We start from the raw sequence: 14,532 nt of genomic DNA on the forward strand, positions 1-14,532 counted from the left end.
GCTTCCATCTCTGGCACCTAACCCTAACAGGACATGTTACTGTTTGAAATAGTGTAGTTCTATGGTCAGTTTTCTTGATTTACGAGACGAAATTCTTTGGGATACCATCAAGCAGAGTGTTGCGATAGTCGAGGGATGCGATACTCTATAGTGGGAAGTACAGCTTTGTAAAGGGTAGGTCCTGTCTTAGTAACTTATTCACATTTTATAATAAAATGACAACAGAATTGGATGACTACACCATGATACTGCTTGACTTTGCCAAGGCATTTGACAGAATACCACATGGAAAACTATTCCAAAAACTGAATAGGGAGGATGGCTAACAGACAGACATTAGAGAGTAGTATATGGTGGAGTGGAGTCTATGAGAATGATGGTGACTAGTGGAGTACCTCAGGGTTTGGTACTAGGGCAACTACTCTTTAATTTGTATATTAATGACATCGGGTAAGATTTAAAAGGGGATATTCAGTTGTTTGCTGATGATACAAAGCTGCAGAGAGCAATAGTTGATAAAGATGATGTAGATATCCTGCAGGATGATTTAAATAAATTGGCTTTGTGGACAAAGGAAAATGATTGTCAATTTAATGTTGCAAAATGTAAGGTTATGCACTTTGGATTGAAAAGGTTGCATATGATTCATCATATTGATGGTATTGGTTTGCAGTAAATTGATGAAGCTAGGGACTTGGAGATAATGGTGAACAAAGAGTTAAGTTCAGGCGGCATGTTGCAAAAGTTGGTTAAATAGCTTAATGAATTACTTGGATGTTGAAAAACACTAACAACTAAAGATTAGGAAGTTATTATCCTCTTTATAAGGCTATGATTCAGCCACATCTTGACTACTGCACACAGATTTGGTCATCACCTGGGTTTCTTTGGGACCAGGAGGTGGTCAAAAAGATTCAGAGATGAGTGACCAAGATGGTGACAGTGTTGTTGAATACTCCCTGTGATCACAGGTTGAATGGTTGTGGGTTACAAAGTTTAGTTGATAGGTAGAAAAGGGGGAGACATGATAGAAACTTTTAAGATGTTAAAGGGGTTTTATTAAATTGATGCAAGCAAATTCTGGTTGGGGACCAAATTTTTTGCAGAGAGAATGGTGAGTGAGTGGAATGGATTGCCAGAATTGGTTGCGAGTTCCCTGACAGTGAATGGATTCAAGGAGAGGTATGATAGAAATTGTGTGAATGATGATTGATTTATGTCTCTCACGATGAGTCTCCGGATTCCATGGAGATACTGTAAAATAATAATGATAATTCAATGCTAGCTTTAATTCACATGCATTGCTAAAGTTTTGTGAAATGTTTTATAGACTAGAATGTGATTTGTGAATGTAATCTAGAAAAGCATTTTCTACCTTTTAGCTACTTCAGCTACAAATATTTCTCTGCATTATAACTGATGTAAGTCATGCTTATGCTACTGTTCAAAATATCATGTACATGCCCCCCCCCACACACACAGCAGCTTGAGACTTGAAGCGTTCATAATTTACAGTATTGTTGCCGCTTCTACATCTGCCATCATATAGATATGTTTTTGCATCTGACTTGAGCAAATACAATGTGCAAACATAATCCTTCACTTTGTGAGAAATACTGTATGATTTGAATCCATTTAGTTTGAAGTTTGTAAATTATGGTCACTTGAACTTCTGATCAAGCAAGTCTGTAGCAAACAATCCCAACCAACAAAGGTTGTAGTTTCTAAAGTACACTATGAACATTGTGTGGAGATTGATTTTAAAAAATAAAAAATTATGATACTGTCCAGAAATTAATTCTTAAAAAATAAACAATAATAAAAATTGGAAATCTCTAAATAGTTATATTGTTGTTTGCTAATGCAGTAAATTGAAAAATTAAGGAAAAGAAAAAAAAATACCTCTCTATTGCTCATAATAAAATAATTGTTCTGTATGTTTATAAGCTAATGTTTCTAAATCATATATTTATCTTACAGACAAAGTTAACTTCAGGGTTAGCCCTTAAAAAGAAAAACATTCCATCTTTGGTTCAAAAATGGCAAAAGATAAAGAAACAACAACAACGAGAAGATGGAGAAGGAAGAACTTCAGATGGAGAAGGAAGAATTTCTGCTCCATTGTGATGCATTTCCAATATTTTGTACAGTTGTTTTTTTTTTTTTTTTTCCATGAACTCATTTAGGATATATTCATTAGCATAAATTATACCAATCTTAAGTGATACTTGGAGACTGTTGGAAATACACTTGTTATCGCTGTAAATACAAATGTATATATTTAAAAGAAAATTGTTATAAAGATTGTTTTCAATAATTTCTGATTATTTTACTGGTACACATTCCATAATTTATCTGAGAACGAAAAAAAATCAACTATTGAACAAAAAACGTTTTCACCATCAACTCATCCATCAGCTAATTTGGGATAAAGTATATGTATGCTACTTATTTATTTGGCATATGGGTAAGAATACAAGATTTTTTTTTAATACAAAACTCATCATCAAATTCCTGCCATGTACCCTCAAGGAGTGTACAGGATATGATAGTACTACATGAAAAATATTACACCATTACTAACTTCCTATCTACAATTTTCCTCCAAATCAGTCTGTTACTGGTCAAGACTCCAACATTATCATATCTTATATTTCTATTGTCTAAGGCACTTTGTACCGTATCAATCCACCTATATCTTGGTCTTCCTCTGGGTCATTTTGCTGCCAACCTAGCAGAGAACACTTGTTTTGTTAATCTTTCCTCGCACATTCTGTTTAAGTGACCATACCACCTGAGATTAGCTCTGCTAATGCATTCCTGGATGTTGACAATGTCAAGTTCTTTCCTAATATCCTCGTTTTTAATATGATATTACCATTGATGCCATCTGTTCATGCCTCTAATCTTTCTCAGGACTCTCATGTCTCTGTTCTCTAGTCTTTGGTCAAGTGTTTTACTTCTGACCCATCTCTCAGATCCATAAATTAAAACTGGTTTGAACACCGTCTTGTATACAGCTAATTTAGTGTTATGGCTAATTTATCTCCTATTCCATATAAATTGAATATCAGTTGACTTCCTACCATACCAGCTTTGTTGATTCTGTTGCCTATTTCCATATTTAACTTACCAACTTCACTAAATATTGTGCCTAAGTAGCTGAAATGTTTTACTTCTTCTATAGGTTCTCCATTCACAATGCAGTTGATATTTTCAATGTTTCTGCCTAATTTCATTGTCTTTGTCTTTTTAATGCTGACCTTCATACTATATCTATTACAACAGCTATTCAATTTAGTCCGGGAATCTTGCAGACTTGTAGTGGATTTATTTAGAAGTATAACATCGTCTGCATAAAGCAAACAGCTGATATTAATATCTCCAATTTTGATATCATTTTTAATACCACTTTCCTTCATAATGTGATCCATATAGATAATGAATAACAGAGGGGATAATGTACATCCTTGTCTGCCACCAGATTTCATATTAAACCATCTTCCTGTACTTCCTTCGATTCTATCTGCTAACTTACAACTCAAATAAAGACTAAGTATTGCTTGATATAATGCCCCATCGACACCATATAACTGCAGCGTATTGAATAGCTTCTCTCTTGGCACCTTGTCATATTCCTTTTCTAGATCGACAAAACTTAAATACAGATCTTTGTTATATTTCCATGCTTTCTCAACTATTTGTTGTAAAGTGAAGATCTGATCCTGACAGCCTCTATTGGCCTGAATCCAGCTTATACTTCACCAGGCTTTTCTTCCACAATTCTTCTCAACAATTTCTCAAGTACACTTGCATAAATCTTACAAGAACACTCAGTAGGGAAATACCTCTGTAATTCTCATATTCAGTTTTATTCCCCTTTTTATATATGGGTACTATTAGAGCTCTACTCCAATCATCAGGAATTTGTCCCTCTGTCCAGGCTTTCTGAACTATGCAGTGCAGCCACTGTAAGACTTTTATACCACCATAATTCAGCATTTCTGGTCGATTATCATCTACTCCTGCTGCCTTTCCACATTTTAAGCCTTTGATAGCTTTTTCGAGTATGGAAATGTATTTCTGACTGTATGCCTTAGCAATTTTTCGAAGTAATTACTCCATACTTCAAGGATATCTTGTTCTCCCATTTTCATGTCACCTTTATCATCTCTAAGTCCTTTTACAGCACTCTTTCCTCCATTTCTAAGCTGCTTCAACAACTCCAGAATATTTTGCTGCCACCTTGATATTTATTTTCTATGTTCTTGCCAAAGTCCTCCCATGACTTTTGTTTAGCTAGTTTTACATAGTGTTTAGCTTTCTTACATTTGTCTCTGTATTCTCTAAGGGCACAAGTGGACTTATTTGCCAGGAACTTTTGATATGCTTTCTTCTTTTTCTTCACTGCTTCTTTAACTTCTTGTGTCCACCATGGAGTTCTGATTTTTCTATCCTTGCAGACAACCTCACCACATGCCTCTCTGGCTGAATCAATCAGGGTTTTTTTCAAGGTTTGCCACTGAATCTCCAAGGTTTGGTTCTTGTTCTCAAACTCTCATTTTTTCTTCAATAATCTTTGTGTATTTTAGTCTGCAGTTCACATCTGAGAGCTGCTCAACTTTTATTTGCTTTAAGACTTTCTTACATGTCATTCTTTTCAATATGAAATTCAATTTTATCTTGTTCAAGACTAAATAGTGATCATTTCCAATTTCAAATCCTCTGTACACTCTGGTGTCCTGCACCATGGAGAAAACATCACTATCAACAATAACATAGTCAATGAGACTTTTCTTATTCCTTTCCTCTTCTCTCCATGTGAATTTGTGCACATTTTTATGTTGGAACATGCTGTTAGTAATAACCAGTGCATGTCCTGAGCAGAAATTCAACAAGTATTTGCCATTATTATTAACTTTGCTCTTTTCTCCAAATTTTCCCAAAATATATTTGTATGTCTGACAATCATTTCCTACTCTGCTATTTAGATCCCCAACAAGGACCCACTTTTCCTTTTTCATTGTGTCAGCTGCTTTCTCTAAAGCCTGAAAAAATTCCTCCACTTCTACCTTAGTAGAACCTTCTGTGGGACCATAGGCACAAATAAGTCTCATTGTCCAGTTCCCCATTCTGATATTTAACCACATCACTCTACTTGAGACTGCCTGCCATTCAAGAAGATTAGCCTCATATTTAGTGTTGAATACTATGACTACTCCTTCTTTTTCTTGATTGTCATTGCCTGAATATAACATTTTGTATTTATTGCTCAGAAAAATCTCACCAGATTGTCTTTTTTTATTTCACTCACCCCATTATGTCGATCTGGTACTTATCCAATTCGTCAGCTAGTTCCATTTCTTTGCCATTCAGGCTTCCTATGTTGATAGTACCGATCTTTAACTCTGGTGATGTTAAGTTGAGATGTGTTTTCAGATTTGTTCCAGTAGCTGACTTTTCGCTGTTTGCCCTGGTTCCCTGGAAAAAACAATGGGGGCCTTGTTTAACCAGGTGACGCTCCCAGCTGGCATATAATTTTGTCATGTTGTACCATTTTGTATTTTGGTTGGCTAAATCCCAAATTGCCAGCCCATCCTCATCCGTTCAGTATCCAGGTAGACACTCAACAGGGTGCACCACGAGAAAGTGTGGATTGGACGTTAGGTCAGAAGCGCTGGCCTGTTCTCCGCATTCCTTTAAAGGCTATGTGGAGGTCTCCTCTCAGTTATACAGTTTTGACCCATAACAAAACTAATAGTAATAATTAGTGGCAGAATAATGAAGCTCATACCAACAGGAATGAATATGTTATGATGTATGAAACATAAGATGTAGCATTTAGGCTTCTTCATGATATAATTAGCTAAGTGAGAGAATCTACCAAACAGTCCTCACTACTCCCCCAACATTCAATCTTTTTTTAACCAGTTCTCCATTCAGATGCACTATTATTTATCAGGAAATAACATATACTAAAAATTAAAGTTATTATAATTAATACTTTCCTGTATATTTGTAATGTTATAGTGGCATTGCCAATGTCACTGACATCAGGGATCACAAAACATTGATATGTGTACACAGTCACTAACTGAACTGGACAAATGAGGTTGAAGAAAGGCAACCAAAATCAGGCTTAGCATACTAAATGGTGCTCCTAATGAGCTAAATTTGGTGGTATTGGCTGTTGTGCTGAAGATCTGAGGATGAGTGCTTCCCAAATTCGGGGCAATTTCATGAACCCAAATTTATTGAAGTTTAGAAAGTTTCTAATAGCTGAAGCAAATTAGAGTAATAGCCTCTTGTATTCATTGTGCCACAATAGAATGCAGTGCATCTTGTAGTGGGTGTTGTCCAAAATACAGACAAGTCCAGAGTGGCTGTAATGGTGGAACTGGATGTAGCCCTTGTTCAGAAATTCTAATATTGGCTGACCTGCCTAGTCAATCCTATTATGAACCTATATCCTATTATGTCCTAAGATACTTAGGTTGAAATATTTACAATTAAATAATTTTCACTGTGGTTTATACGTGTGTTTCTTCTAATACAGAAATAAGTTGGCAGAGAATCTATATTTTACAATGAACAGCATGGGTTTACTAAAGCAAGGTTATGTTTGAGCAACTTGCTTAAATAATCTCTAGAGTAGTGGTGAAGATTTTGGAAAAGTTGGTTAGGGTTGCATACAGAAATACATGTTATGCACGTTTTCATGAGATTCTATTGTAATCATGCGCCCTAACTGTATGTTATTCCTAATTTTGTTTAAATACTGTACTGATGATGTCCTAAGATACTTAGGTTGAAATATTTACAATTAAATAATTTTCACTGTGGTTTATACGTGTGTTTCTTCTAATACAGAAATAAGTTGGCAGAGAATCTATATTTTACAATGAACAGCATGGGTTTACTAAAGCAAGGTTATGTTTGAGCAACTTGCTTAAATAATCTTTCTTTAGCTAGCTGGAATTGTGATCTCTCTTAATATTACCATTGAGTTAGACAAGAGGAATGGATGCAACGTGATATGTTTTGATTTTGCTGGAATACTGCATGGAAAACTGTTGCATAAATTGGAGAATATGGAATTGGATTATAGAATATTGGGATGGATAAGAGGATGGCTGACTGACAGATATCAAAAAGTGGTATATGGAAGGGAAGAGCCTGCAAGATATATGGTGATCAGTGGCATACATAAGGATCAGTCCTTGATTCATTGTTATTCAATCTATACATGACATTGGGGGGATTTGACAGGTGACATACAGCTATTTGCTGATGATGCAAAAATAGGCAGGATAATCAGGAGGTGCAACTAAATCTGCAGTATGTGCAGAATAATTTGAGTAGGCTGGAATTGTAGGCATGTGGAAATGGCTGTCAGTTCATTGTTAATAAATGTAAAGTCATGCTGGTGTAATGAGATATCCAGTGTTATTATATTGGTGGGATTATGCTAGAATAATCTGATTCTTCTAGCATAATCTTAGAACGTGTATTCTCTGTGTTCAATCATGTCCAACCTAGGGATCTTGAAGTTTTAGTAGATAGGAAGTTGAAGTTCAAGGGCCATATAGCAAAGATTGCAGATACAACTCAGAGGATAATTGCAATGCTGAAACAAGCAAACTCAACATGTAAAGATAAAGAAGTTGTTTTGCCTCTTTACAAAGCCTCAATAAGACTCCACTTGGGCTATTGTGCACAGGTCTGGTTTCCATGGTGATTCTGATACAGTGGAGAGAATGTAAAGGTGAGAGTTAAAAATTATATCAGATTGTGGAATACTGATTATGAAGACCGATTGAGAACTTTTATATTGTAGACACTAGCTAACAGGAGAAAGATGGGTAATATTCATCACACCATTCAATAGAGAAAAATCTAGCTCTTGCCCTCCATAAAATGAGAAATTCCATCAAGAAGGGGTTGAGAGGTAGATTTTTCTCTCATGGTGGTGCATGATTGGAATGGATTGCCATTGGATGTTGTGTGTGTACGTATTGTGAATGAATTCAAGAAGGGCTATGACAGCTGGTGGTGGTAGTATGTGCCCTCCCTCGATGAGTCCCTGGTTCTGTAGAAGTCTCTCTTAATAACAATATGAAATCAGCCAAATCACCAGTATAGCAGTATGTGCAAATCATGTCCAACCTTGTTAACAGATAGATTTGAGAGTAGATTAGTAACAAAATAAAAGAGCTTATAAATAGATTTAAAAAAATGAAGTTCAATGTTAAATGAAAAAGCATATAATAGTGTTAATATGATGTTGGGTTCTGTTGATTTTAGGTTAGGTCTTTTTCTAAGTAGACTTACTTAGCCATGTTGACCTATGGCAATTTGGCAAGATTCATTGGACAAATCACATCAGTTTTGTTGTCTTGTCAAGGTTCTGTGGAACTTTATCTGCTTCCAAGAGATCTTCGGGGTTATTGTGGGTGTCTGTGGAACATTTATTTGATTACTTGGTTTTCTTCCATCTGATGAAGTGATCTTTATCTAAGGCATGTTGTGGAAATCCATTTGTGGATGGCAGTGTGTATTCTCTGTGTTCATTTTTCTGAACTACCTTGGACAAGGAGGAATGTCTGCGTTGACAGAGGGTCCCATAGACATCTAGAAAGGGAGGGTGAGAGGATCATGCCAGACTTTGATTTTCCTCAGGAGGAAAAGACCAAAAACAGTGGTCTTGTAGACTATTCTAATTGTATGTTATAAAAGACCCAGATCCTATCTGTTGTTCCTTTAATGTGCAGTTAGTATTACACCATATCCCCTACTTTTTATTTAATTCTTTAAAATTTTTTATTGGTGTACAGTATATATTGTTTTCTTGATTCCCAGTAAAGGATCACTTGTCCAATTTCTACAAAAAAAATAAAATAAAGTTCTATTCTTTGTTTTAATTTCTCACTTAACAATATAGAAAACAGAAGTGGTAGTATATACAGTAAAATAAATCTGAATGAAATGGAACTATCATAACATATTGCAGACTTGCTTAGAAATGAGTAGCCATTACACCAAAATCAATAACCATTCTAAAAATATAAATTGATTGAGTAGCTTATGATATTGCATGAAAAGAATGAAACTGAATTTATTGAGCTGTTGCGAGACAACTTCCCCAAGCAGCTTGTGACAGAAGGAATTCCAGTCACAAAATAAAGAGTGTCGGAGGGCGTTTTCAGTCAAAGATGTAACTATTCTGCTTCAGGTTGGTGACAGTGATCGTGTGATACTCACTTGGGAAGTGGCTAAGTTCATGAATGTTCCATTCAGAAAAGGTTACATGCTGAACTGCAAAGCAGGAAATTATGACCACCTGAGGATTGTGTTGGGTTTTGTGCCATGGTATTGAATGGGAAGTGTTTAAAAAATACTTAAATAATGTAATATCAGAATGTGTCCCTAAAGTTCAAAGAATAAATGGTATAGGGGTGAAAGGAACATGTAATCTAATTAATCAAGAAATTCATAATAAAAAAAATGAAGTGGAATATGTGAAGATGTATGAAATATCATGTGCATAAGGATGATGTCAGTCATGATAATTATAAGCAGCACACACCCAGAAGAGTCACAAGTGTTGTACAGATAGTTAAGTCTGAGTCTGAAAAGAAACTGGCTCTGCAAGTTAAAGACAGCCAAAAAAAATTCTATTCTATGCTGCAAGTAAAAGAAAGAATGAATTTGAAAGAATAACTCTACTGAATGCAGATGGTATGGGGGTGACTGATACAGAAGTGATTGTTTAACTAGTGAGCAGTCATTTTGCTAAAAGCTATCAACCTGATACATGCAACATTGAATTCACTGCTGCCTCTTCACTATATGAGGAAACTGTGGATGAGGAGGACGTACTAGAGTTGCAATGAATAAGAATTCTGCAATTGAAACTGATGGGATATCAGCACGGATGCTAAAAGAGTGTTCAGCTGAACTGGCTATTCCCTTGACCATGCTATATAATTTGAGTTTCAGAACAGGGAAGATTCCTCAGGAGTGAAAAAAATGTATGGTAATCCCATTGCACAAAGGTGGTGCAAAGACTGATGTATCCAACTATCAACCAATCAGTATCTCAGGAGTGGTGGTGAAGATTTTGGAAAAGTTGGTTAGGGTTCACATTCAGAAATTGGTTGACGGTGAATCTCTACTTTGCAATGAACAACATGGGTTTACCAAGGGAAGGTCATGTTTTAGCAACTTGCTCATATTTTATAATAATGTTACCATTGAGTTTGACAAGGGGAATGGATATATCATGATTCCTTTGGATTTTGCTAAGGCTTTTTGACAGAATACGGCATGGAATACTGTTGCATAAATTGGAGAATATAGGATTGGTTTATAAACTATTGACATGGATCAGACGATGGGTGATTGACAGATATCAAAAAGTGGTGTATGGGGGATGTGAATCTGAAAGATTCAAGGTAACCAGTGGTGTGCCACAATGTTCAGTTTTTGGTTCATTGTTATTCAATCTGTGCATTACTGACAAAGATTTGGTAGGATCAGGAGTGCTGCTGATATGCAGTATTTTCATTCGAATAGGCTGGAATTTTGGGCATGTGAAAATGGCTGTCATTTCAATGTTAATAAATATAAAATCATGCACTTGGGTGGGATTAGATATCCAATGTCATATTATATTGATGGGATTATGCTTGAAGAAACTGATGAGTGAGGCTAGGGATCTTGGAGTTTTAGTAGACGGGAAGTTGAAATTCAAGGGTCATATAGTAAAAATTGGAAATTCAACTCAGAATAATGGCAGTGTTGAAACGAACCTTGACATGTAAAGATAACAAAGTCATTTTTGCCTCTTTACAAGGCCTTGATAAGACCTCACCTGGACTATTCCATGTAGGTCTGGTCAGGGTTTCCATTGTGATTCTGATACAGTGGAGAGAGTGTGTGTGCAAAGAAAAGTGTCAAAAATAATATCAGGATTGTGGAATACAGATTATGAAGACAAATTGAGAATGTGTAGGCTGCTGACATTAGCAAACAGGAGAAAGAGGAGTAATATGATTGAGACTTACAAACTTCTGAAAGGGTTACACAGAATTTCAGTAGATGAAATTTTTCATTTTATGAAAGGATGGGGAAAGGATGCGAGTGCATCCATGGAAGTTAAGAATGAATGCTGTCGAGGAGGAGGTCAGGGCTAGATTTTTCTCTCATAGAGTAGTGCATGATTGGAATGGATTGCCATTGGATGTTGTGTGTGTAAGTAGCATAAATGAATTCAAGAGCAAGTATAACAGCTGGTGTGAATAGTATGGCCTTCCTCAATGAGTTTCCGACTCCCTGGAGGTTTCTCTTAATAATAAATACAAAAATGAAAATATTCAGCTGCTCTAAAAGGAACAGCTGAAGTTCCAAGAATTCCACTGTTCCAGAGTTAACTCTACAAAGGTATGCTGACAATATCATACTATTATTTTCATTAAAAAAAAAAAAAAGCCTTCCATTAATTTAATTTAAAACAACTGTAGCCAATAAACAGTTATTAGGGCTCCATATTCAACAAAAGCTTGCTCATAGTATGGTATCAGCTGTCTACCATCTACCATACTATGTCCTCCACCCAAAGTTTTCAAGATCTTCAGTGGCCATCAGTTGGACTGTTGGTGATGACTAAGGTTGGAGTCTGGCTGCATACTGATTTCTAAAACTATGTTAGTTTTAAAAAAAAAAGTTCTTGCTTTTAGCATAAACTTTCAGAAATCAGCAGGTAGCATTTCTCTGCCCATAATCATTAGAAGCAGAGTTCATTTCTAACAACAATTAGCAGTTCGTAAACTCTGATAATAGGAGTACAGAATACAACTGCCACGAACTGATTTGTTATCTTAACTGATATTATGTGAAATGGAATAATATTTATGATCATTTTTCTGAGTTGCACAGTGGGGGAAAAAAAAATTTCCAGAAGGTAAAAGCTATCTGCCTGTCCCAAACATTAAGTCGGGAAACAGACAAAGAAGTGCCTAGGAGGAAAAAAGTTCTTTTGTTCACTGACTAGGATTGAACCTATGGCAGTATTGCATTTTACAGTCCATCCCATAAAACCGACAAACAAGTCAGATGACCACACCAATTAACAGACAATAAACTTCCCTTAGAGCTTTAGTTGCTTATGCCATAACTCTTCATAGCCCAATATACAGCCATTAACCTCAATGTTCAATTAGAAATTCAGCACTTAAGTCATATTCACAACATACAGCTTGCGAACATTATTCATTTTTATTTTTTATTTATATTTTTTTCACCAAAGATGAACATCTCCCTAGCATAATACTGGTATTTACAATAATCATCCTCTGCCTATATGGATCAGATAGGAAGTAAAGAGAAAGAATATTTAAATTTAAAAACAAGTGCATCTCTTTTATTGGATATAAATTACATTTAGTTCCATTAAATTAATTTATTAACTTTTCATTCTCATTTAGACACAAGATGATGTGATATGGTAGGTGCTTTTTGGCGTCACAAATGTGAGATTTTTAGCGGGATTTCACGTTTGTTAGCAGTTTTGTTATTAAAATTTACTAAGGTCTGTAGAAGGGAAGATTATGATTTTATTCAGCAACTAGAATAACTTTTTTTTTTTTAAATCATTTCCTGAGATAACTGATCATTGGAGGCAAGTAAGGTTTTCTCCCTTCCAGAAGAAAGTGATCTTTAATCCTACAACTCGGCAAAATTGACCATGCTTCATATAAAGACATGCACATGCAAATAAATGCTGCTATGGATTACAAAATGTTGGCTCCATTTAATGCAATTAACCTTAATAATGGGCAGAGGTTGAGGGCAGCTGTCTGCTGATTTCTAAAATGTTAGCGGAGTTATTTTTAAACTAATTTTCATAACAGTGAAGTTGTTTTAGCTAAATGAAGCAGATTTAGCCATGCAAGAGTTTAACTGTGTTTGGGTGCATCAGCACTTCTGTGGATAGGTTAAATATCCATGCACCTAATGGATTTTGCATGGAACCAGAAGCACTATCTCTGCTTACATTTGAACATGAGGCAAGTTTACTATGCTTGAGCCCATCAAATTAGGTTTTGAATTTGCTGAGGACAAAGCTGAAATTTTTGTGGCAAACTCTGTTACTCTGAATTTATTTCTTAGACCTCTTGGCCGAGTACTGGGAAAACCAAAGCTTAGTAATGGTCACAAGTAGTAATGGCAACAAAGACTTTACTCCATCAGTACTTATCCTAGTTTGGATCAGGAGAGCAGAAATAGTAGACCATGGGAATGAAAAGAAAAATTATGGAAATCATCCCATTTGGCACTATTATAGTACAAAGAACAGGACTAAGAGTGACAAGCAGAAGGATATTCCATACAAAAAAGATACTAGCTCAAATTACAAATATGTGATTTGGACTAGTATCAAAATCATAATACTCAGATGTTTCTAAAAATTATTGTTGCATTACTTTTTATCACATGTATAGCTCAAATACTGGATATCACAAAATTCAGAATCAAGTTTTTGGCAGCATGGCTGGCTAAGTGAATAACATTTCTACGTTCTAAAATAAAAGGCTGTGGATTCGATGCCTACTTACAGCATTGATGTTTGTGGGATGCTTTAGGTAGATGAATTTCCATATGTAAAACAAACATCCTACTTATCGAAGGCTTCAAGAGAATTTGAAAATGATCAAACCCTTAGCACATCCATGGCATTAATGCCATTTAGATTTTAGTAGGTTGGATTCGTATAAAAGTTTGAACATGTAAAAGTGTGATTAGAAATCCTATTTTTTTAATATGAGATTGCAACAAAGATGATGGGAATTCAAGAATGCTACTTTTGTCATAGTGACCGTTTCATTTAGTTCACTTGTTTTCATGAAAATGTGTCCTGTAAGATTTACTTCTTACAGTGAAATGTTCAATAATGTATACAAATTAAGATAAGATTGACAATTGACAATTATGTCTTTAGGGGTGAAGCAAGATGCTTTTCATATTCCCCGCTATCTGTTGTGGTTGCAGTGAAGGTAAAATTTATGAGCAGAGTGCTCGCCCTGATTGGGCATGGAGATTATGCATCACTAAAGGAGGCCTAAGATAAGATCTTTATGAATGCCATCTTATATAGAAGAATTTGAAGCTGATTCAATTATATTGATATATTTAGTCTCTCTCTCTTTTTTTTTTTTTTTTTTTTTTTAAGTGTTTCATATCAAGACTTAGGTAAATACTCCATAAAACTGAGCAGGATTCATCTTCAGCTTTCTATTTCCTAAAATATTTTCTTATTGCTAGACTATCTAATTCCTGTATATGAATATTGCATTTGAGGCACAACTGATATCTATAAATAATATAATATGAGAGAAAGATTAGAGATCTTGATTAGTTGTTGTATTTCAATTTATTGATTTTTGTAGCCTTGTACATTTGAAATTGGTTTAACCATTTAGCAGGATTTCATGGTAATTCATAATTTAACACAATAACAGTGTTGTTTATATC

General features: G+C 35.3%; 1 protein-coding gene across 1 annotated transcript in view; it reads left to right on the forward strand.

Moving 5' to 3' along the window:
- The window catches only part of LOC150092546 (uncharacterized), a 44,752-nt gene extending 42,444 nt beyond the window's left edge, over positions 1–2,308 (forward strand). Inside the window, exon 3 of the mRNA XM_090414599.1 lies at positions 1,981–2,308. Coding sequence (XP_090270725.1) covers positions 1,981–2,127 — 147 coding nt within the window. The 3' untranslated portion in view covers positions 2,128–2,308. The remainder of the gene's footprint in view (positions 1–1,980) is intronic.
- Positions 2,309–14,532: the final 12,224 nt, after the last annotated feature.

Source organism: Typopeltis vanoorti, chromosome 25 (genome assembly GCF_054136105.1).
Source record: "Typopeltis vanoorti isolate ZY-2024b chromosome 25, IOZ_Tvanoo_1.0, whole genome shotgun sequence".
NCBI classification, from domain to species: domain Eukaryota; kingdom Metazoa; phylum Arthropoda; class Arachnida; order Uropygi; family Thelyphonidae; genus Typopeltis; species Typopeltis vanoorti.